At 41.8% G+C, this 25607-nt stretch overlaps 1 protein-coding gene across 3 annotated transcripts; it reads right to left on the minus strand.

Moving 5' to 3' along the window:
- Window positions 1-495: 495 nt before the first annotated feature.
- On the minus strand, window positions 496-24187 carry WDFY1 (WD repeat and FYVE domain containing 1). 3 transcript variants are annotated; one of them, XM_042042650.1, is made up of 12 exons: window positions 23967-24187; window positions 17869-17936; window positions 17065-17138; window positions 15833-15887; window positions 14366-14516; window positions 11595-11707; window positions 9125-9251; window positions 7461-7566; window positions 6047-6148; window positions 5170-5300; window positions 4079-4187; window positions 496-3361 (listed from the first exon to the last, which is right to left on the minus strand). In XM_042042650.1, exons 1-12 carry the CDS (start codon window positions 24101-24103, stop codon window positions 3302-3304), a joined length of 1233 nt encoding a protein of 410 aa, XP_041898584.1. In that variant the 5' UTR covers window positions 24104-24187; the 3' UTR covers window positions 496-3301. The 3 variants fall into 3 exon arrangements, with proteins under 3 accessions (XP_041898584.1, XP_041898586.1, XP_041898585.1); XM_042042652.1 differs by lacking the exon at window positions 23967-24187 and adding an exon at window positions 23276-23387; XM_042042651.1 differs by lacking the exon at window positions 23967-24187 and adding an exon at window positions 19102-19142.
- Between the last annotated feature and the right edge of the window lie 1420 nt (window positions 24188-25607).

Consider the following 25607-nt stretch of genomic DNA (forward strand, 5'->3'; position numbering starts at 1 on the left):
CTGTAAAGGATAAGGATGCCTCCCAGTTTATCTCCATCCTTTCTCTGTGAGAAAGTATCATGAAACGAGTGCAACCACCTTATATGGCTGCAGTTTGTGTCCTCTGTATATATTATATTGTAGACTCTGCTTACCCCATCCAGCAAAATTAGCATTTCTTTGGCACTTCAGACAGGTCCAAGGCATCTCAGGAAAGGATCCTGTGGTACTCTGTAGATAAGAACCTTTGCAGAGCTCTGAAGTGGAGCCAGATGAACCAGAGAAGAGGTCTATATGAGCTGGGACCACACAGCAGCTGCTCTTCTCTCAGCTCACAGGTTCATTGTGGGCCTTTGACCTGCTGCAGCTCATTCAGTTCCAATACAGCACACCTGACAAGCTCTCCCAGGAACCTACAGTTTGTCTGTGGGGCATGTAAAGGAAGAGCCAGAGCACAAAATGTGGATTGTGCTTTCACAAGATGGAAAAAAAGATGGATCATCCAAATAGACTAAGTGAATATCAAGAAATATTTTATTGTACATGTAATCAAAGTTTAAAAAACAGACAAGAAGGAGAGAAGGACAGATTTTTCTAGGTTGTCTTAACTATGCAGGGTACAGAACTACAACTAGGAAAGAATTAGCACATATTAGTACCCTTTGCTCCCCTTCCCTGCCCCAACGGAAGAGGTTACACAAGTGAGATCTGTAATGCTTTAAATCAAGGCTTCTCAGTAACTGCACACTTGAGCTGACATAGTTGAAGTATGTTCAGTTTCATGAGAGAGCATGTGCCTTCAAAATAGTTGTTTATAAACAAAACTACTCTCTCTTTAGTGGTTTGTAAGCATTACTCATTCAACAGCAAGAGTATACTTAAAAGACTAATGATTTAGTGGCCATATTTGTCATTATATCTGAACCGACACTATCTTTAAGTATATCAATTATAGAAAATAGATTCCTTAGGCAGTAGAGAATATATTATCTAGTGGCAAAAACATAATGTAAAGAAGCAGAGGAAGTATTCACAGGGAAGGGAGGGGGGAGCTGTGTGCTGAGCAGGGGTATATTGAGTAATCAGAACTAAAAATGCTGAGTTCTGGAGTGCTAATTGCAAAGGAGTTACACCTCAGCATCATGGGAATAGGATTCAGAATGTCTGGGTTGAAAAATATGGTACTCATTGCACATCTACATCAATCTCCAAGCTTAACTCACACCCTAGATCCTCCTAACCTATTACAGTGGGATATTAAACAGTTCTAGCACTGTATCGCATGTTCTGCCTTACATGCTGCAAGGAGGAAGGCTTCTGTTCTCTTCCAGAACCAGATAGGAAGAAGTCTGAAAGTGAATGAAGAGCATTATCAGAGCTTATTGACCCCTGCAACACTTTCCTTCCTAGTTTAGAACAGTGAAGGCCTTCAGAGCATAAAGCTGCAACTGCTTTTCCGGTGCAAGCTGATTTTCTCTCAATGGCTTAGAAATATGCCTTCCCAAAAAACCTAAGCTATACAGCATGTAGCCAGAGTTGAATCAAATCAGTGTGACAAGTGCTAAATCCTGGATTGAAGGCAAGACAAGTTCTGGGATCCTCACGAGAGACGTATTTGTTTATTCTTCAGTGGCCCAATAAGGCTTGCAAATTAAAAGACTTCACAAAACATCCAGAGAAGGCCCATGGAAAAGCAGACAAAGTAACACTAACTATCATATTCTGGATTCTAATGCCCTTTGGAGACTACCAGATTTTTGGCTTAAAATGCAATGAATCATGATGTATTAATGATCTTAATCTATTTCAGCCTACAGCATGGTCCAGTGCAGATTATTAGTGTCAAATTACACACCTAGGACTTGAATTCACTAACACTCATAGCACCACTTGATTGTTGCTGTAAGTAAAGACAGTCTAACCCTCAACTCTTCTGCCAGAAAGAGCGTATTACCTTTGATAATTGTGTAACACCACCTATTCCAGGCCAGCTGACCTACCCTTTTTTGTCCTCACACACATTGCATCTGTTTTCAGATAAATCTGAACAGCTCCAAGCTTAAACTCTGTGACGTATCACCTTAGCTTCCAAAGTTACAAAATAAATTCTCTTTATAGCATTCAGATGTGGGAGATTCACTCAACTGACAAACCAGTTTACTGACAGTATCTCTCACTAGTTATTCCCTTTATGTGCCAACTGCACAGTCATAAAAGCCTCCCAGCTCTTCTTCATACTTCTCAGCTTTGAAACAGGAAAGGATCAATATAGATATCTCAGGATTAACAGACCTAGGTGCAGGGAAGAAAGCAACTCTTCTGTACCTCAGTAATTATTGCTCAGTATTTATCTGTTTTAAGCAACATCAAGACAGTATTTGAATTTATGCTGTACTTTAGCAGACAGGTTCCCTAACATTAAAGAACATGAGCCTTTCCACAGAAGAAAATCTCTGTAATTTAACTGGCCATTTTTTCTCAACTGTTACTTGTAACAAGGCAGATTTGTTTAGGTTCCCATTCCAACAACATTATAGTTGTCAAAGTACATGGCTCATGCCTGTGGCCAGTCTTTAGAGCAGGAGGGCTGCACATTTTCCTAACTACAGAAGTTTATCAGCTATGCTAAAACACTACATAAAAAACCCAGGATTGTTTGCAGACTCACCAGCTACCTACACAGAACAGCTGTTCCACAAAAGTGATTTCACTAACGACTGAACTTGAAGACAAACACTACAAGAAAGCCAACAAAGGATCTTGTGTGATCAAAGGTTCTCTTACTATCTCATTTGAAAGAAGCTACCTTCCACTTTGAACTATCTCCTCCTTTCATAGGAATAACCAACACACCTTTTTGAGGCAATTTAGACAGTGACTGCTCAAAACCATTTCAACAGAAGTGCTTTTTGGAAGAGAGAATAAGTTATTTTACTATTTGCACAAATTGAATTTACTACACTCATTTTACTCTGGTAATGCTTTAGCTACAAGGTATCTGTACAAGACATATCAGCAGAGATAGCACATTGTTAACACTACATATGTAAACTGAGAGACAACAGGTCCTTCATCCAGGTGTCATATTGCAGATAAACCATTGATGTCAGTCTGAGAGGCTGCGGAACCGCACTTCAGCACCACGGAGATTCCCGGGGAGCCCAACAGAAAAGCTGTGCTCTACAAGGGTGACTGTCCATCCTGGAACAGCAGCAGGAGGAGAATCAAGCAACCAGTGTTTGCAGTAATATTCTTGAGGAGGATTCCATTCATTCGGTGCATATTGCTGTACATAAGGTGCATAAACCTGCCACGGAGGAGATCAGCGGGAAGAGAAGCCAGTGGCAAGGCTGCAACCAACTACTGGTGTCATGTCCCAGATCTGGAAGAGAATATCGTGGAGAATTGCACAGCTTTAGTGTCAGACTCACAGGTCTTTCTGCAAGAGGCATAAAAGCAAACATAAAGACATCCCTGGACACAAGGTAACAATTCCTTTTTAACTTATGCTTGAGGAAAATTTCATAAAGAGTTATACCAGCCTTACAAACCAAAAACTAAATTTGGGGTTCAAGAGTCTTCTTGCACTTCTGTAGAGGTCTGTTTTAAGAAGTGCTATGCAGTTTGTCACAAACATGCTTACAGCAACACAAGGACAGGCTGGCACAGTCTCAGCTCTGGCATGCATGGTGAATGTAGAGCTCAAGCACAGCAAGATTCCGTATCAGTCTGAGCTCCGTGTCATTGTCTCACAACCAGGGCTTTCAGTGGCCATGCTCCTAGCCATGGAGCTCAGAGCAAAGGAACCTGTACATTTCCTCAGGTCTGTGTCTTTAAGGCTGATGGCAAATTCTCCTGCTGCCCATGCCTGCTGTGTTTGTTCAGAGACACAACAGTAACAGATCCAACAGCTGCACTCCATACAGTGGAGTTACAAGTCATTTCCTCACACAGCTGCTGAAGAACAGCCTAGCAAATACAATTCCTTCTTCCCACAATAGATAGCTTGTAGCAGTAGTTGTCAGAAAGAAAAAAAATTTACAAAAATGAATTCTCTATTAAATATCTCTAAGAAATACAGAAAAATATGCAGGAATACCTTCACAATCCGGTCGCTCCCACAAGTCACCATTAGCCCTCTGGAGATGTCCATGGACATGTGTGAAATGTTGTGTTTTCCTTCATGAAAGGTTGCCAAGGAAGTACGGCTGCACAAGAACAATTGAAATGAAAGCCAGCCATGAGATGAAGCTCCATGGCATCATTACAGTAGTGCAAAATAAACTTAAAAGAAAATTAAGTTGCTCAAGTACTAATAGATCAATTCCAAGAGCTGCAGTGCCGTATTAAAGGGGACAGAATTAAATTAGTAAGTCATGCTAAGGCACTGCTTGTGAAGTTACACAGGTGTGACATTTCCTGGCCTTCTGCAGCCTGACTGTTAATAATACTGGAGCAGAAGTGGGACACTGCATTAGCAAATACTTCTGCTCCTGGTTAACAAAGTCAAGCTCAGCTACATTTTTCCCCTGCTGGCTGCAGAAACCAACTAGGGCACCACATCTCACTTTTCAAGAAAACCCAACCTCAAGCAAACAAAAGGCCTCAACAATGAAAAACCCAACAACACAATAAAAAACCCCAAGCCCCCCCCACATTTTCACATCTGATTACTCTGTTCATATCCAGAGAAAAGGGGGTCCTTCATTTCTAAGACAAGTTTAATGAGACAGCAAATGATGTTTAACCCCAGTTGCTTGCATGGGGAAAATCATGTTGAGCTCTGAAGAATATTCCCAAAGAAATAGTTTTTAGAAAGTGTACATGAACTAATGCATATACATTCTGGCAGCTGAAATGCATTGTCTGGCACCCACTTAGCAATGTTAAGTGCAATCAATAGCTTTTAACTAAACTGAAATGTTGAGACAAATATATTTCAAGTTTAGATCTGGGCTCTTGGAAAAGAACAACTAAAAAGGATAAAAAGTTGTAATTCCACATCTGATCCAAATGCACTTGCAGAGCCAGATGGGGGATCTCTGCCATCAGAGTGCTTTCAGTCCCCAAGGCCTATTAGCAGAGAGTCAGCTCAGTGTGTTTTGTAGCATTGTGTGTGGATGTGGAGCAAGCCCAAGGGTTTCTGCACACCAGCAGTGTTACTACAGTTTATTACTCGTTAATACTCACTCTTCATCCTTGATTGACTCAAAACAAGAATCACAGACACGGACCTGGAACTCAAATCCCATGATTGGGTAACTCGACCGTTTGGTACTGCACTTGCCACACACTGCTTGTCCACATTTTCTACAATGATGCTTCATGGAGCAAGAAGAAAACAAACAAGTAAGTCACTATACTATGTCACTTGAGCACCGTACCAAGGGTCCACCAAACAACAATACAACAAAACTTCTGTTTTGCGACCTGTTAGAAAGCAACCTGTTAGGAAATGCTCTGTTACTTCAACCAAAGACTGTCTCTGAAGTTCTGAACAGCTGTTTGGGTCATTAATGGATTTATCTCCATATTCTCTGCATACATCATCTTCTCCAGCAAGCTCCTTCTGGGAGAAGGGGAAAAAGAGGGTTGAACAAGCACCCCAATTAAAAACAGTCTAAGGAAGCCAGAAACAGATGAATGTCTTGGTGCCTGTCCAGTCCCTTCTTAAAGAAAACTACCTGGAAAGCTTTCACATTCTGGTACAGTAAGAACAGGGCCATTACTGCTTCCCTGGAGTGAGCATCAATATGCTCAGTTATGGGGCACTGTTTGCCATTTTACACAACACTTGAGGATTAGCTGCCCATGATTCCAAAGCATGGAAACATTCAGAGAAATCCAAAAGAGCACTCCTAGCTCAGCCTGCTTCAACCTGTGACAGAAGTTTGATGCAACACTTTCATAGAATTTGGAAATGTCTTAGCAGTGCCTAGAAGCTGTAACTTCTCAATATACCCTCACTTCAAAGCAGCAAAAATACCAAGAGTTGAAAAGATCTACCAGCCTTAGTGGTTTTCTGTTTGCATTTTGCTCAAATGCTGACTGAAACCAGGCATCTCACCTGTCTCAACCCTATCGTCTTTGTGTCCCACATTTGCTTTATATTCCAGAAGAAAGGTTGTTCACACTTCTGACAGGAATCACTTTCTAGCCATTGAGGAGCCTACAAAAGAGCAGGAGATGCAAGCAATCAGAATTGTTTTCCCCTCATACAACAATCAAGGAAGTTTATTTTAAGAACCCAAAGTAAAATTCTACTTGGAAAAATGCCCTGGCTCAGTTCTGGACATTTCAACAGTAAATTGCCTAGAACATAGTACGTAGTAAGTTCAACACAAAAACCCCAAACCCCAGAATACAGTTATTAGTTACCTACACACCTCCTACACTTTTTAAGCCTACAGTAACATGTTATGTTACTGCCTTAATAAGAAAACTCATTCAAACATCTAAGTTACTAAACCTGCTGCAGGCATTCAAAGACTGCTGCTCTGGTTTGCCTGGATGGCTTTTAAGGACCAGTGTAGTCCAAATTGTAGAAACTATGAGGCAGTAATCCCCTCTAAGAAAGGGGGTGTCCAGAAATAAATTCTGTGAGTAACTATCTTTTCTACTTTCATGGGATTGCAGTTGAAATAATTAGGAACTCATCTGCATTTTCCATCCTGCCCACATCTTCGTTAAGCAACCCTTTGCCCACCCACACACTTTTCCTGCCATAAATGGACTAGGCCAAATGAAAATAGAGCCTTTGCACATTTCAGCTGTAAAAGAGACACGATATTTTTAGTACACAGACTTGAATTTGAACATGTATATTCTATACAACTTTATACATCTCATGAGGAAGTCTCCCTTAGACTTGGCAGGAGGAAAGCTGGAACAACGAAGCATTTTTTCTTTTCAATTCACTTACACTGCTGACAGTAAGAAAACAAGAGCATTCTGAGTTGCACCACCATGGATATGAACTGATGCAGGAAAAAAGTGTATAGCTGGGTCAATTGCTGTGTACTGTGATCTTTTAAAAAAAATGTTGCCTGGGGACTGAACCTCTGCCTTCTGAACTGCATCTCAAAACCTGCCTCTCACTTCTTTACCTGCTTTGCCACAAGTTGAGAACTTATTTCAAGACTATTGAAGCATAGTTCACTAGTTTCTTTACTGCAAGAGTGTGACTGCTTTAGATTGTTCCAGCAGCAAAGGCCACAGCCATTCCAGTGAACCTGTTGTCTCTTTGAGAAAAAACTCTAAGCAGTCCCAAGATGTCTCGCACTTTTCCTGTCCTGGGAACCCATTTACAACAATGCAGCATGGACAGCCACTAGAACAGAACAGGTTTCAATAATATCATCCAGCCTTAAAGTGTCAGAGAACATGAGGAAAGCAGCCTGCAGAACTGGCTAAGGAAAGTAACATTAGTCTCTGAAAAAGGAAAAAAAAAAAAAAATCTTTGACCTAGGACATGAACTTACCTCTTCTCGGCTGATATCCATGTTCCAAACAGCAATTCCCCCATCAGCTGAACAAGACACCAGCTGCCGTGTCAGCTGGATGTAGCAGATAGCCTGCACCTTGTCACTGTGAACAAAGCACACACTATTTACCCACAGGTATTTAAACAAAGCTTGGTTTCCCAGCAAACCCTGATTTATCCTTGTAAATAAAGCTAGTGAGGAAGCCCAAAACTGATTTCCAGTTTGCTAAGTCCACTAAGTAGAGCTCTGAGGATGAGTGAACAGATGCTGTCACCTGAGCGCTACCCTAGCATCAGGATGTTGCTGAGAGTGTTCTTACAGGCCTGACCAGAATACCAGAGGTACAGTTCCATGTCAACATTTGCTGGCAGTAAGCCCTGATGGTGAACTGAGTGTCAGCTGGCTCAGAGTGTGTGTGCAAATACTCTTCTGCATTGGCAAGGAGAGCCACTTACCAAAACAGAGACAAGTGGAAAAATAAAGAGAAATATTTGTTTGAAGATGCAGCTAAGAAGCAGGTTCCACTGTTGCTAACAAATCACAGTAAGTCAGTCTGTAGCTGCCAAGCAAAGTATAGATGCACCAGTAAAACAATTTAATCCTAAAGAAAGTCATGGCAAAACAAAAGTCTACCCTAAGAAAGTAAACAAAGAATCTGAATAGTATCACACTGCTTTGCAACATCTAAATTGAATTTAAAGTCATTCTGCTTCTCAGAAGAACTTACTTTCCCATTCAGTACGAAGAGAAACTGTTACAAGTCTTCACCAGGACACATGAGGCAGCAGTAATAGCAGTATAAAGTCCTCCAGTCACTAACTTCAGGTTTTTTTTGTTAACTAGGCCTCTATTATTAATTCTTTAGCCATAAAACTAAATCCTCAAGATTTAACAAGAGTTCTAGGGCTAAGGCTATCAGTCTTGATCAAAGGTGCATGGAGTCATCTATGGAATTAGACAAGAGGAGAATACACTATACAAATATCTTTAAACATAAAAAATATCTCTACTACCACTGCATTTCTAAGTAGAATATATCTTCAGTGGTGAACTGCCCATCAGACTGAATTAGAGCCCTACATTTAAAAATGGCAGCTAGCATTGCGTCTCTAAAAATTAAGAGTTGATTAATACAGGCAACTACCTCAACTGCAGAATAGGGGAGACATAATACTTTCTGAAGTTGAGAGACTATCCCTGTAATTTAGCCAGTTTATCACCGTGCTGACAGAAAGAGAGAACAGGAACATATTGAAGCTTATTTTATATGGGTACATGAACATGTTTATACATAAAGGTTTTAGCCCTCCTCTCACAGGTAACTCAGTGCAGTATTTACAATACAGACACATGCAATTTTTACATAAAGGCCAAACCAGATGATTTAGGGGTTTTATCCACCTCTTTCTCTAAACTACTTCTGTGTTACTTCTAAACCATGGTAATAAGAATATATTAAACATGAACAAGAAAAAAGATTCATCAGTAAGGCTTTCCTAGTACTGATTATCCTTCTTCCCCCTCAAAGTCCTCAGGGTTCTGAAAAGAGTAACTTTCTCCATTATTCAAAATGACTGAAATATCTTGCCACACTATTTAGTGTTCCTGGGACTGTGTGTTCATTACAGGACATGTAAGAAAAATAAGACTCCATTACATACTGATGTCCCTGGAGCAGCAGCGTTCGCCCCTTCCTTCCACCAATATCCCACATGATAATGCTGTGGTCAGAGGCACCTGAGAAGAGCAGCCGTTGAACAGGATCCCACCACAGGGAAGTAATACTCCCTAGGAAAGAACATTCTGCAGTTAGATGTTAAGGGACTGGCTCCCCAACACAGTGATGCCCTCCTGGAGCATTAAAGTAAAACCTGAGGTACTGCCTTACTCCAGTAACATATTGAAAGCCTTAAGGCAAAGGAAGCACCCAACAGCAAGGTGCAGTCCTGACAGAGAGGCAAGGAGTACTGGACAGTAGAACAGAATGTCCCTAAGAAGACAGATATAGCATAAGCCAGAAAGTCTGAGTTCTGCCCCTTGTATTTAGGCAGGTGATTTTAAGAGTTACCAGGCTGCTATGTGAGCTTTGGAAGATGGAAGTACTAACACTTGCCAAGCAGAAACCATTATCTACAACACAATGAGATGCTTGGTCAGTGGTTCCAGGACAGCTCACAGTGCTCTCAGGTAAAGCCACTGTCACATAACCATTTACAACCTTAAAATAGCTGGACTAAGAAACGAAGGGACAGTTTCACTGCTGTTAGCAAATCTGCCACTACTCACTAAATTACAAAACTAGATTTCAGAAGGCCCAGTGCAACTGTGAATTAGTGGATAGAAAGAAATGAGTCATCTAACAGTAGCAGCCTTATACTAAACCTATATGCATGATGGTAATGTAGCCAGGAGACTAAAGGAGTAATTTTGTTACTCATGCCACCTATAGGTGTGAAGTTGGGACATTTTGTTCCCTTGCAGAGATCCTTAACTTTAAAGAATCCTTCCATTGCTCAGTTGTCATCAAAAGCCTTGTTAGTCTGAAACTGAGATGATGAATGATAATTAGAACCCAAATCAGTCCTTTCCAGTGCTCTGGAGCAAGACGGTTTTTTTGCCTCCTTTAAGGCTACACTATTTTCAGACTGACCCATTTAGGAATAGCATGTGCACCAAAAAGGCACTAACTTTGAGTATTATCTCAGCATTACACAGAGCAGGCTGTTATATATGGTGAATTCTGGAAGCTGAGAACAAACTCTGAAACCATTTAAACTGCAAAGCAAACACTGCTTGCTTGTGAAGTCACATTTACCAAGAGCTAGAAAGCAAACAAGATGAAATCAGACTTTTGAAGTCTGTCAAACACAGCTGCACTCAAAAAAGAACTAGATGCCATTTAAGTTTAGAGTTTCTGTATCTTGAGAATATTACAGAAATACTATGGAAGAAAAAAGGTTACACATAATCTGATTTGCTTTAAAAAAAAAAAGGAAAAAAGATGAAATAACTAGGATTATACCAGTTGAAGAAAAACCTGCTTCTGCCCCTGAAATCCTCTTTTATGCTAGCTCAATTCTTGTTTTAAGGATCACAGTCCCCATATGGAAATATATGAGCCGAAGTTGGCGGCTGTGTGGACAGCACTGCTGAAGTTGGTGCTTGGAAGCCCATCACAACTCAAGAGATAGAACACACACTCTAAGAAAGTGCCACACAGACATACTGCTTTTAGACTAACAGTAACATTTACCAAGGGAGCTGCATTTGAACACAGACCAGTGCAAAAGTATAGAGAGGCAAAGGAGTCTCTAGGGCCAAGAGAATGATTTTGCTCTAAACTGAAACAATCTGAAATTCCCCTTGAAAGCAGAAGAGACATTTATCACTTGAAAATCTCAACTTGCCTCCTGCATTCAAAACCAGCTGTATCATTTTACAGTCATCTGTAGATCAGGAGTCTACGCAGCTTTAACAAAGCCTACTCTATACTTACAGCTGTTATACAAAGCAGCCTTTTCCAGTGGGTCAGAGACTCATGACCCAGTAGTTCCATCCCTACCCACATGCAAACTGTCAGCTGATTTGAAAGTGACCACATGGGAAAAGACATTGTCTTGTTTATTTTTCTCAGCATGCTGTTAAGTTACCCATTATTCTGTGATTTGCTTCTTCCCTTACTCATTACAGCAGATGGTGGCTCCATATCATGTTATGGACCACCTGATTCGTCATTTGATATAAGGACTTCAGCTGTACTATACAGGATGAGACATATGCCTTAGACTAGGCAGCTTCTCCAATGTTAAAGAGACTAAAGCTTTTAAAGGTGGCCATCTAGTGGGTAACTTGTGTTTAACTGAATGCATATGTTTACCTTTATTTTTCATCTATAGTAAAAATACCTGTAGGTATTTATAAGGCTAAGATTTCCCCTCAGCAAGAATGTGTTTGTTCTTTAACAGGAAGTCATGTACAGCTTTGAACAGCTTATGATAACCACTACCCTGAACTGGTTTTTCATCCAATATCTACTCTTAAGAGGCAGATATGCAACTTACCATCTCACCCCAGCTTACAAAGAGGGACTGTATCTGGGACAAGTGGATTTAGGACAAGGAGTTACTTTACCTTCATGCCCTTTGAGAGTTGTGATAACTGAGCAGGTATTCTGCTCAAGCTTCAGAAGAGTGATCTGTCCAGAATAATCACCAACAAATGCATGCTGAGTTTCATGATCATATCTGAACACCAGTCAAGGAGAAGCTTCATTTGATCAAAGAGTATTTTACATGAGTGAAACAGTCAGCTATAGCGTCTAAAAAAATTGGAAAAGAACATTTTAATATGCCAGACAAATATTTACATAATTAATTCTAAAGTGGTTAGAGGGTGTAATAAACCTTTTTGATTCCTTCCTTCCCATCACTCTTCCCTACATGTGCAAGTAAAACTGTATAGAAATTAAGTGATGAGAGTTTTAGAAAGCCAGTAGAGGAAGCCAGGAGATAATCCATGCCCTAGTTTAAGGCAAGCCAAGTAGCTTTAGGCCATTTCTAGCAGATACTCACAGAAAACGCTCATACTCGTCTACAAGATGCCAAAACTCATCAGGCTACTTGTTGCAGTGCAGAGCTCTCTACAACCATTACGAGCACCTCACTGGACACTGGATGGCATTCAGTCTTACCTACTATCTCCTCCAATAAACCCTTAGTTTTCTAGCATGTTAGCAGTTGATATCCCCAGGAGAGGAAAACCAAGACACAAGGATGCTGTCCCTCCACAGCAAGTTCACCTTACAGTGGAAGTACATGCACAGTGTTCTAGCTACTGCCAAGGTAAGACTGTCTCATTTCTTGTCCTGTTCTCTGGACTTCCCAGTTTACCAGTGCAGGTCCTTGAGTGTGGTATTGAAAACTGAACTGTATTTCAGAAAGGATTCTCTCAGTTAACACTGAGACAAAAGCCACACCACATTCTAACATAAGATCCATAAACAGGGTGGCACATTGGGCAAAAGCATTACACCTCGTAACAGTTCTGGTAGTCAAATTTTGCCACGATGTAACTATGAACTCCAGAAACCAAAGCATAGCAAGCCAATGGAACTAGATAATTTGCTGCTTTTAGAAAACTTCTGCTATTCAGAATATAAGCAAGAGCTATGAAAGACCCATGCAGCTGACACCACAAAACCCAAGAGCTGTGTATAAACTTAGGTGTCCTCCTGGAACCACATAAAAACAAAAGCAGCAGCTAGAAAAGTAGTCTCTGGTATCCAACAGAAAACACTAACTTTAAAAAGACAGCCTACCAAAAAGCGCACCAGCCTAAGTGAAAATGTAGAGCCTTTGCCATCTGATGACATTCCGAAATCTCTTAAGCCTTCAGGATCTTGAGATAAACAATTTGCTTTCAACAAGTCCTCTAAGTCCCTGAATATGTGATCCTTTCTTCATCTTGGAAGTTCAGACTTGCCTTATCCCCACTAATTCAGTAAAGAATAGGCACTCTGATGTGTTTTTTAGAAGCTTAAATATAGGATCATTAAGAAACAACTTCTAAGGGACCTCCTGATAGGGAGGCCAAGCACCTAGTGCAGGCTGGTTCTTCCAAACACAAGTCCAAAGGCCGATCAATTACAATGGATTTTCAAATGTCATGTTCTTCAGTGGAAATTTATTTTTATATTGATATAAAAGGTCATATTCTTTTCTCCATTTTAATAATAAACTGTGCCATTATTTGCAATAGCATTAGCTATAGAACCCACTAAATTCAGTGAGGCTCAGACTGTTCACCAGACTGTGCTGTGAGCTGGTCTCCAACACACACACCAGCTTTAACCTATTCTGTGCTGCACTCAGCTGAGGTGAGCTGCACATGGAATGTCTCATGGGACGCAACTCCCCTGGACTCTAAAAAAGAGCAGCAGTACAACAGTACAAACCTGACAATTCTTCAGTCAGTAAGGCAGGGTCTGCACAGATGGGAGACCTCAGAAGGCCAGACATGCAGCTGGCAACTGAGCTTTCCTCCCAGCTTCTTACCAGGACACAGGTGTACAGCCACTCTGGAGAGCTCTTCATGTTTTCAAGCGATGTAGTTGACTTGTTTCAGCTTTTGAATCTTGTATTTCTAAAACATTACTGCCATTAAACCTCATACAGCAACCAGTACACCTTCAATTACCGTCCAGCCACATCTAAATTGCCACCATTAACAAGTGCTAAAAAAAAGTTTTAGAATTTCAAGTATTTAACTTGCTTTCAAAAGCTTTGATAAGTGAACTACCTTTCAAGTTACTGGCTTTGTAAGTCTTTCACATAGGGTAAAGAATGCCCTGAAGTACTTACAGCTGAATAGACAACCAGAGTGCCTAAGCTGAAAATGCTGCAGTTAAATGCAGCTTGCAGAAAGCAAATTGCACACAAACAAATTACTACTGGTGGTGAATAATGTTTCAATGTACCCTTGTAGCTTAAAGATAGAAAAGATTAACTTGAGCAAAAATAGAAAAATTAAAGCAGTTCAAAGGGTTTTCATGATGTTTTATGCTCTAGAAGGACTCAAATGCACACTGACATCTGTTGAACAAAGTGACTTGCGCAGGAAGTCTACAGGCCAGGCTATAGATACAGTCACTGCCACAACATGCTATGGACAAACACCTCAAAATTAGCAACTAGTACAGATTGGGATTTCTGCAGCACAAGGTCTCTTCTGCTATCTAATAACCACTAATACAAATAAAGGTATTAAAATAACGAGAATAAGGGTTAGCAGACTTGCAAGAGATGTCACTCTAGTTTTTATACATGAAAAGTTGGGAACAAATTGAGGTAAAGGAACAAAGTACTCTTCCAGCTTCAGGGTAGCAATCATTTTTCAAAGGATACTGTAGACATGAAGCCCAAGAGGTGAAGTAATGTCTCCCCAGCATGCTCCCACTCCTGGTGCACATCCAGCTGATACACTTGTCATGACCTGTGCTGATAAGCCACTCTGATGCCAGGCAGAAAGTAATAGCAGACACTCGATTCTGGTGAGCTGCAATAAGAAAAAGATTCTGGCACTTTTTCCCCAAAAATCCAAGTGCTGTGTACTTCCATTCTAATTCAGACAGACAGAGGTTGAAGATGATATCTAGGCAATGCCCCAGGGAGATCTTTTACCATTATATTATACTTGCATCTAGGCTGAATGAAAAGGTTCCCATAGCTCTGTTTAGGATTTGCCTTCTGAATAGCTCAAGTGAACCAAATCCATCAGTCAGCTGATGTAAGCCTTTCTCCCAAAGAGAGAGAAGCTGAGTTCAGCCCAGACACCCAAGGTTAAGGAATACACAAACCCTCAACTTCCTCTAGTTAGCCCAGGACTTCTGGGGAGTAATGCAACACATCTAAAAACTTGAATTGCTTTACTAAATGCATCTTTTCCTAACCCCAGAGAGCTACGCTCACATTCATACGTTTAAGCACCTGAAGGGATATCTAGTCCATGGCATTCAAACTGCTTCCTGTGACAGCAACCAAATCCTGCCCAGCTTTGTTGAGAATGCTGCCCCTAAGCAAGAAGTTACACGTCTTTTAGAAAGAAGCCTCCCCTGCCCCCCAAGATGCAAGTACTTCCCTTGACTGAATTGTAATCATCTCCCTCAGGATAAAGGGAGGTTTTGTTGCTTTAAGAACAAGGTCTTTTTCTCCCAAGCAAGAACATTGCTTCTATCGGTGTCAGGGAGTCACAAGACAAACTGCACTTTGTTTTGCTACATAATCTGCAGTCTTTAAGAGCTTCCTTCAGGCCTTTCACATTAATATTCCAATTTTAACCAACAATTGAGTTTTGTATTTCTTTAAAGGATGTGTAGACAAATGCTGAAATTAGCATCTCTGTAAATATTAGAATAATCCCACAATCCCTGTTTCCCACATAATGGAAAAATAAGCTCTTTTTCATCCCTGTTGCTCTCCTAAGATGACAGAGAAAGGAAGGACTCTTACCTTGAGCTAGAAGCAACCAAGTCCATTGATTACAAAAAGTAAGGACAGAAATTACAAACACCAAAATGCACCTTTAGAAAGCTCTTACACCAACACACACACAGCACTACTTCAGCTGAAGAGCAAAATCTGAGCTCACTAGTTCTGGCTCATTAAACTTGCAGGCTAATGATGTAGTGAACTTAATGATAATGACTACAACTTAGACTCAGCAGTTATCCCCAACTAAGCGACAACTATAAGGTCAGTCAGAGTTAAAGCATATCTGGTCTTGATTAATCTGTGACTGTGTCCAGTTTCCCAAGCATTTTAGATGCCTTTCCTTCACACAAATGTTAGTGTAGATAGTGGTTAACAGTTTACCTGGGTAGGTCTTCACAAAGTTCATCTTATTAAAGTCCTCAGAAATATGAAACTCCTAAAAGCAAAGTGAAATTGTTAGAAGATACCACAGTGGCACAAGCAACATTGATACCCAAAAAAGAGCAGCAACCTCACAGACCAATATTTGCATAGCAGCAGTATATCTCACAAAAAACAAGCACCTTCTGAGGCTGGAGCAAAGCACACTGAAATACCAACTGTAAATTAAAGTTTTAAGTGACTGAATTTTCAACAGGGAACATTCTTTCAGAATTGAGTTTGCTGAAGGGAGATTATAGGAAGAGATAAGATCTCATCTGTCCCCAGCAGGAGCAAACAAAACTATCTTGTAGTATTTAGGATTTGCATGTTTGCGACTTCACAATGGACAGGTTTATGTGAGAGTGTTTTCTATGTGATCCATTAGACTTAATGAAATTTTCGAAGTCTCAACTTAAAATTTCCAGTAGTTATCACTAGAATTCTATGCAGTTCTTTGTAGGCTATTCATAGCAGTTATCTGTAGAATATGACTATGACACTCATGTACCCTGGCTCCTTATTATTTTGACCTTATCTTCACAGAGAAAGGAAACCATTAAAGCATCTGAGAGTCATAGGATTCCTCTCCTTTACCAAGGGGGGAAGAATAAAACCTAATTTCTCTTCTGCCAAGTGTATGCTCTCCAAGACAGGGACAGCATTACAGCAAGAGTATAGAAAGAGAGAAGAAAGAATTCCCAGCAAGAAAAGAGATTAACCCAGCCTCTTATAACTTCAGAGCTAGTGTTGAAATTTCTACATCATAAAAAGATCTGCAGCAAGCAAATCCAGAGATGTGTGCACGGCAGGATACAGACAGATCCATACTCCTGGCCAGGAGCAAACCAACTGCAGTTCACCACCCCTGTCAGAGCACCACCATGGCACTCTGCCCAGCTTACTGTACTCCCCTCAAAACAACTCCTTGGCAAAGCATAACTGTTTGGGCCCACTGCTGCACTAATGGCTCAAGGGCTTCTTGAGGCTACGTGGCTCACACCTAGTCAGAAGAACCTTTGCTTTGCAGTCCTCTCATGTACATCTCAGCTGAACTGCCAAGAAGCTCAGCCATTTAGCAGTAGCTGCATTCCAAAATGAATGGAAAGAAAACAGACTATCAGCTGCCAGCAACACACGGACAATCAGAGCAATTCTAACCTACATTTGGAAGAAAAGTCGCAACAACTTACCATGACAGCTCCATTATCCTGGCCAACAAATATCCGTCTGCTGTCATGATGATAAGCCATGGCAGAACATGGTGCTGTCAAAAAAAAGCAAGTACATTACAGTTACTTAAATGGAGGTATTAGGATACACATGACTTTAATAAAAGTAAATTCTTTCACTCAGGACAAAAGCTGTTCAAGTGACATGATAGAAACTAGTCTGCATAGCTAACATCCCTTGGAAAGACAGTTCAATTCCCACATATGAAGCTGAGGACAGGAACATGACTACTGTAACTCAGATATACCAACAGGAACCATATGCAAACACAATTTCCTGCCACAAGGCACAGCTCAGCAAGAGGAATTTTACACAGGCTGAAAGGTGAGCTAACAGTAACAGCTGGTTACACTTAAGAACTTGAGCTCACTACAATTATCTCAAAGGGAGCCCTGAAAGATAAAAATGCACACCTTGGAAAGCAGAGAGTATTCTTATGTCTGAACTTTCACTTAGTGATTAGAAAAGCTCACTTAATTGGCAGACAAATTATTTGCCATCATTTGAGGCACCTCCTGCTGCAGATCCACAATGATTTACCTGGTAAAGGATGTGGTTCTGACAGAACACTGCCACAGATCTCACCCACTATGCAGCTAGTTTCAAATCAAAGTCTGAGCTAGATGCTGCAAAGCTCCCAAAATCAAGATCATTGAGGGAATCCAGCCCTTGAGGAAATGAGAAGGAGGTATTCCCACACACAGCACAGGTACAAAACCCACACTATGCCTGGCCACCACTTACCATCTCTATATTGTACTTACATGCCATAGTGTGATAGATGCTGGGCCAGTATTGCCCACTGTCTCTCTTCAGCCATACTCGGATTGTTCTGTGTCATGGGAAGAGCAGGGAGAAGCCAGCTGTAAGTGCACCAGCCCTTGCATCTGAACCACTTCATTACTTATGTATCAGCTCCATTCCCCTAAGTTTTTGTGCTACTCAAATATAATAGTGGAATGACATACCAGAAATAACAGTACTCAAATACTACTCTAACATAACAAGAATATTAGCACTAAGAATAGTCACCCTTGGATTTGGAGAAGTTTTCTTCAAAACTATTTATACAATGAGTTTCAGTAAGTATGAAATGGAAATACTATTTCAGCTAACTTCAGAAACTGCTACAAATTGCATCCCTTTACTTCCTTCTTGGCTCTGGCTGATATAAGTCAAATTCAAATTGCAGAAATGTTCTGTCTTTGGAAGAGCAAACCACAGTTTGTTTATAGCTTGCGTGTTTATAGCAGATTATGTGTCTGATACATTTCATAAAAAAAAAAGAATTGCAAATAATTTCATTATGGAAGTCCAAACTTTTTAATTTTAACAGCATCTCTGTGTAACTCACCCTTCAGCAAGCCAGATACTGAATATTAATAACAGAAGCACCTCATCCTCTAGACCAGCACATTACTGACATCTCCATCCCCAAATATTAAGAATCCATAGAGGACAACATATCTAACTCAGTATTATTTCCTCTAAGCCATGCCTCTAATCCCTCATGCAGGAATGCAAAGGGCAAGCAACATTAATTGCTGTTAGTTTCCACTGCTTCTCTGCCCTAAATACGATTAGGATTGATGAGCCAGTCAAATGGAAACTGAAAAGCTGACAAGGTAAGTTGGACAGCATGTTAAGATTCTTTATAAAAATGGCTTTAGTTTGCGACCTTCCAGAATAATCTCTTGGAAGGAAGGGATAAATGGTCTTGAGAACATTTAGCATTATACTACTCTGATGACTGTCAAATCCTGGGAGGAGGGATATAAGAGTATCAGTAAGGAAGTGGAAAACTACTGTCAATTAAAAACATTGCTACAACAGACACATTGAAGGGATTCTACATCAAGAAATTAAGAGCACACATGTAGACAGTATTAAGATTTATTTAAGTCCTCTTGAAATTTCCTCTCCAAACAGTTGTTTGCCTTTTTGTTACTGTTTAAATCCAACTTCCTCATTCCTAAATGATCTGTAAATATATGTACCTGGAAACACTGTCAAGAGGCTTCATTGAGATGTGCTGTTCTATTTACTGTTACCTAATAGAAGTTCTGGTGTTCAGAATTTTCTAGAAAAATACTAGGGGACTGATTTGCTAATCGTGTAAGATTGACAGTAAGGAGTTTAGCTAAAAGAGCACAGGGGGGGACTGGTGTCTTGCACCAGAACTAGAACTTTTCAGAACTTTTGCTTTTGAAGATACAACAGTAGCATTCTAATTTTGCAATCCATTTAAGGGCTTTTCTTTAACAGACCATCCAAAATAAAGCAGACAATGCCCACCCTTAATGTACTACTTTTAGAAAACTTGAAATCACTACAGCTAAGCATACACTGCCCCAAAACAATGATTTTCAGCTTTTAAATCAAGTTACTTTTTCACCAGTTTACGGGCATGTGTACATTAGTGTAGTCCACTACATATTTTACATTAAGCCTGTCTCTTAAAAGGTATCACTTCCCCTTTACAATAATCAGGCCTGCCTTATGCCAATAAGTCAACACTTCAGAAGAGCAGTTGCTATTTCTTGGTAACACGGAATATGGGGAAAACAATGTTTCTAAGTCATTCTGATGATGCCAATGCCACTAATAGCACAGGTTAGCACCTATGGACTTCTATCAGCTTTTTAACTTGCTTTTTAAAGCAGATCCATCATATTCAAACTGTTCTGAACATCTCAGATGGTACCTTCCACCCTCACTTATTTGACTCTTTCACTTCAAGCCAAAGTCATGTAATTATTTTTTATTTAAAAAAATTACATGATAACAAGTTATCATGATGATCAAGACCATGCATTGCTGATTTTTCAAAAGCAGACTTAGCTTCCTCTCAGTATTGTGGTTAATTATACTAAACTAAAGGAAGCAAAGATTTGGTTTTTTAAAGAAATTATTTAATGGGAGTATAATTTCTGCATTAATTATCAACAATACAGTTCCTCAGTGAAGTCAAGAGCCTAAGCAAATAGCTGCAAGAGTTAGCAAAATTAACTTCTGAAAGCTTCTTATTTTGGTTTAAGTAAGATTTAGACTCCACTCACCTCATGTTTGCAAAGATAAGCTGTCAGACAGCTTTATATCTAATTATATAAAGCGCTGACTGAGCAAAATTTGAAGAGATTGTTTCAAAGTAGTCAGCAAGTGATCTGTGCCAAAGTGCCACTTCTCCTTGATTCTCTCTCCTACAGACCTGTTTTTGTGATGCATCTCCTTATGTTAGGACAAACTAATTCGTGAAATACTAGTTCCTAAAGAACTAGAGAAGTCCTCCAGTAATGCTGCTCCCACAATCTCCATCTACCACTCAACTGTCCTAGAGTCTTTAGCACTTTCCTCAAAACTTGGTGTTTATTTAATGGAGAATCCTGTGCTCAGTACCTGAGAAGAGCTGGCTACTGCTCACTTCTCCTTAAGCATTCCCTCCTAAGGGTCTAGAAAGACACAGGGTTGTTTGACAGCAGTCTCAGTAAGAATATAAAAATGCTAAAACTCTTTAAGGAGCACCCAGAGATAGATACAGACTTTTAAAATTTTAGACTCGGATCTCTGAGAGTGGCAGGAGGAAGCAAAACTTTTTAAAAAAAGATTAAAAATTACCTCCAAACTTCCTTAACATTCAGTATTGAGCCAGAAGCTGCTTTCAGCTGGGCAGCATGCACATTTATAGAAGAGCAATTCAAAGGGGTTTTTGCATAAAGAAAGACACACAAAAGCCATCTTCAAGCAACATTGACCATGGCCTTACCAATTTCTAAGAGTTTTTATTGTTCTCAATCACTGTTTCATTTACAGAGTGAGTAAGCACCCAAGAGTGCTGGAGAAAAAAATTGGGGTTTGAGAGCAGAGACAATGCTGTGTTCCAACAGTGTTTGTGCTCCTGCTACAAAGCTGCCCTCTGAAAGCCAACAACACAGGTTTCAGGGACGGAGAAGTGATGAAAGACCAGCAGGCAAATCCCAATCTGTTACAATACCAGCATTGCTGCAGGTTACTACACAGCTACACCAGCCCTGTTCCCAGCAGTGCATCTTCCTAACTCCTTCAAACCACCACCAACTGCTTTCCTACCCAAAATCAATCACCGACAGTTGTTTTCCTAGCAAGAACAGAACACTGTCTCTTTCTGGTAGTTAAACTAAATAAAACATATTTATACTGTTAATGACCTTGTTCCCAAAACAGCATTAGGAATCTGGTTTAATCACAGTACAATGGAAGCTCAAGGACACAGCTGATAGTTTTTATCAAATTTCTGCTAAAACTAAAACATGTTTTGACCAATATTTAAGTTTCATAAGCAAAAACCAACAAAAGCTAATACTGTACTTTAAGCAGCTACTGATGGTCACCAAACACCAGCACTGAAATGTGCCAGTGATTCCAGAGCTCCTGTTAGCCTGTAGTAAATACATTACTTTCATCTTGCATTTAGGGTCTTGTATACAGCTTATCATCCCTCAGCACTCCCAACTGCAGCTGGGAAACACTCATCTTGGTGTAGCTATTTGTCTGCTGAGGGACACACTGCAACAATTCCCAACATTGTCCTCGAGCCAGGGTCAGACAAGATGCCAACAGGAACACAGAGTTAATCATCCTTTCTAGATAAGTTCTGAGAAAGCTTCACAGATGGCAAGTGTCCTGCTGAAAAATCCAATTGGGAAAATTAACTCTTTGTCTCCTGCAGGTACTCTTGCTTCGTTCTTCATCTTGAAAACTCTAAAAGAAAATCCTAGAATTTTGTTGGCATTCACAGATCTACTATGAAATTTTTTGTATCCTCTGAAAAAATAAAACCATTACTTTTCATTCTAGGAAATATAATTTAAAATAGAACTACAACAAGTAGTTCTAACAAGAGAATAATCTACAACATTCTCAAAGAATGTTTTTGCACCAATGTTTTCCTCACTACCCAACTTGTAAACACATTCCTTTGACTGGTTATTATGAAATACTTGACAGCCTTAGCTGCATTAAGATGTAATAAAAAATACTTTAGCCCTGCTCTTAGTGCACACAGCAGCTCTTTTGCTCCTTGTACTCTACTCTGTACTTAGCTGCCAGTAGCATAATCAGCTACACAGTATTAACACCTACACCCCACTTGTAGTGAACAAACAGGGGAGCACTGTTTGACAACATGTTAAACTGCAGGTGAAAGCTTTGATGTACTGTAGGAGGTATCCCAGATTAGAGGTAATACAGTGCAACGGTTTCTGAAAGTTTAAAGATTAAAGTAATTTCTCACAGTAAGGCAGGTGACACAAATTCAGCCACAAGTCCACAGACTCACTTGGAAATTACACACACCAAAGGTGGGCGGTGGCCTCTGTACTCCTTGCACAGGTCTGTATCTGACATCGAAACTTGCCCAGATAAAGATGCAGCTCCATCCTTGCCTCTTATCAGCAGTCTAAGCATGCAGACTGTTTAACCTTTGGCATTAGACCTTGAGTTTAAAAGCTGGCACTGTCTGCCACAGGCAAGCCTCTGCAAGCCTGTACCATGAAACTCTGTGCAGGGTAAGCTCTGATGTGGACTCTTAAAATTTACTATTTCCTCTTCTCTCCTTCAGGAAGCCCACCAAAGCAAACTGAACACAAGCACAAACAATCACACCTAAGTGTGGAACAAAAAGGAAGCTGCCCAGTCCCATCCAAAAGCTGTTGTCCAACATGTACTGCACGAAGCCATCTCCATGGGAAGGGATGATACGAACCAACTAGACAGCTGATCTGTTTGCACTTTTTGACCTAAAAATAAATGCCAGAAAACCCAGTTCAGGTAACACCCAGTTCAGCACTCATACCCTCCTGTTTCTCACAAGGTCAAGCTTTTCAAACAAAAATTCATGCAAATTTAATATTAAAAGTTTTATAGTATAATAGTAAAATTATCCCTGCATCAAGCTACACCTCAAAGAATGCACTTTCATACTTTTACCATCCTCCTTCCAAACCATGCCCCAGTTTCTTAAGAAGCGTCTCCTACCCCTCTTCACATTTAAGAGTCACTTTCCACATAGCATGGGTGAAATTCCATCTCTCGCTATACACTGCAGACCCCTCAGCACTCTCCTGGCCACAACCCTCTGTGCTATCTGCTTCCTCATTTCCACTTTCCTTTCATCTAACTGCTTAATGACATTACCAACTCTTGTGGCAGACGTTTCACATGCTATGCGAGCCAGTGACGAGGATCGGGATCAGACTCTGAAGACACGTTCCTTTCGAAGCAGAAAGCACCGTGCTCAGGAGCTCATCACCCGCTCTCACCTCAAGTCTGCCACCTCACTCCCTGAGCGGCTTCAGCCAGAGGGAAGCAGGTTTGAGACCTGCACACCGAGCCATCAGAATGGGCTCGTTCCGACTGGAGCAGCTCGGGAAGCTCCAGCTCTTCCGACGGGCAGGGGAAGCAGTAACACACTGCAAGTGTTTCAGCCAGCAGAGCGGAAGGCCGAGGGAAACATACTCCCTCACTCCTTGTTCTGCTCATAACCTCTGCAAAACCCATTTACACATAATACAAGCTGTGCTTTCCCAGCTGCTCCGCAGGACAGCGCCCATGGAGCACAGCAGCTTCTCCCCGCCGGTGGGAAAGTGTCAGCCCCGCGTCCCGCACGGGCGGGCCGAGCCAGTCCTCCCTCACAGCTGATGGCATCTTCCTTCCCCCGGAACCGCGGCTCCGCGGATTTCCTTACGGCTGCAGGCACGGAGTCCCTGGCGCCTCCCGGCAAAGGGACAACGCACACACGGATTTCCCTCAACAGCCCCCGCTGCCCCGGCTCCCGCCCCAGCCCCGCGGCCCGGCCCTGCCCGGCGGGGAACGGGCGCTGGGTCACCTGTCCTCGCCGGCCGTGATGACGCCGTCCTCTTTGGGGATGAGGAGCGCGGCACTCACGGCGTCCTGGTGGCCCTCGACCTTGCTGAGCAGGACGGGCCGGCGGCTCTGCGGCCGCGAGTGAATCTCGGCAGCCATGGCCCGTAACGCTGCGTGTAGCGGCGCCGCCCCGCCGCGCCGAGGTGTCCCGAGTAGCGGCGCAGCCCCACCGCGCGCCGATGTCGTCACGGGCATGGGCGGGCCGCCGCCAGCCGTATTCGCTGGAATAGAACGGCCGCGAGGCCGTATTTCATAGAAGAGCGGAGAAATCCATCTGGCGGTGGAGGGGCTCCGGCCGCCTACCCGGGGTGGGACGTGTCCCCTCCGCTGTCCCTGGGCTCAACCACGGGTTTCTGTGGCGTGGGCCGGGGGGCTGGCTGTGCTCCCCGTGGGTTCTGTCCAGGAAAAGTCGTTGCCGTGACCCTGGCTCTTGGAGCCCAGCTCGCTGCCCATCCCCGCTGGCATGGGGCCACCACAAGGCAGCAAAGGAAAGGCTGTTCCCCCTGCACTAACTAACGGAGGGATAGGGGCTGAGGAAGGATGTGTAGTCACAGGAAATACATTAGCTCCTTTCTGTCTGTTACAGCAGCTGTAATCCTTCATTTTATAAGTTCTTAAGCAGCTGGAGTATGCTGTTATTTTCTCTGTGAACACTGCATGGGAATGTTGGCCACGTAACTGGGTAACCAACAGCGGCATTCCTCCCCTCGGTGCTCGGGTTTTGGTCTTATATCTGAACACCAGCGTTTGGATATAGCCAACACACACTGTGCTTAACTGAAAACTAACTGGGAACTGGGTGAAGCTATTTGTGCTCCGGATGTCCCAGACGGAGCTGAGCTCCAAGAGGAGCTGCAGACAAACCTCCTGGAGCAGGGGGCTGGGGATTGTACCATTTGATAAGCTGTCACAGACCATGTCACACACCTGCAGCCAGGGAGGGTGAATGAGGCTTCCCCAGGATCCTGGGGGAGGGCAGCAGACAGCAATTATCTTTCCTGTGAGCTCTCCCAAGAGAGGAATTTTGTAGCTCAGAAAGCCAGTAAGGGAGATTGGCTACGCAGCAAAGAAAAGAGACATAGGAAGAATGGGTCCATCTTGAAGCTTTAAAGATACATGTGGTTAAATACACTTTGTTTTGCCTCAGTTTTTCCCTGCTTCCTTATTTTTCCTCTGTATTTCCAGAGTGACTTGGTCACTGAGGACAAGAATATTACTTCAGGTCTGACCTAACAAATCATCATAGTCAAGACAACAGGCACTGACCACTTAAGCAAAATACCTGGCACAGCTGGATCTAAAATTCTTCAGACACGATATTTCAGGCCTTGACCCCGTTTGCTGTGCAAGGTTTCACTGTGCTTGCGAATAGCAATGCAGTGCTTGGCCCAAGACATACCTATAGTCAGAATGATAATTTGTGATCCAAGAAGACACCAAAAAGCACGTTGTTGCCCAATGCTCTGGTTATTATTCAGACTTGTACACACCTAGTCCTCTGCTTTTTAAGCCTGACCTGCTTAGCTCCTGCCAGTTGTCAGAGTGAGTCTGGCTCTCTGCCCAAGGAGGGGAAGACAGTGTTCTCCCCATACAGAGGCTTCGC

This window comes from Corvus kubaryi, unplaced genomic scaffold, assembly GCF_017639235.1.
Source record: "Corvus kubaryi isolate FWS band 111438036 unplaced genomic scaffold, C.kubaryi_AGA036_p1.0 37397, whole genome shotgun sequence".
NCBI classification, from domain to species: Eukaryota; Metazoa; Chordata; class Aves; order Passeriformes; family Corvidae; genus Corvus; species Corvus kubaryi.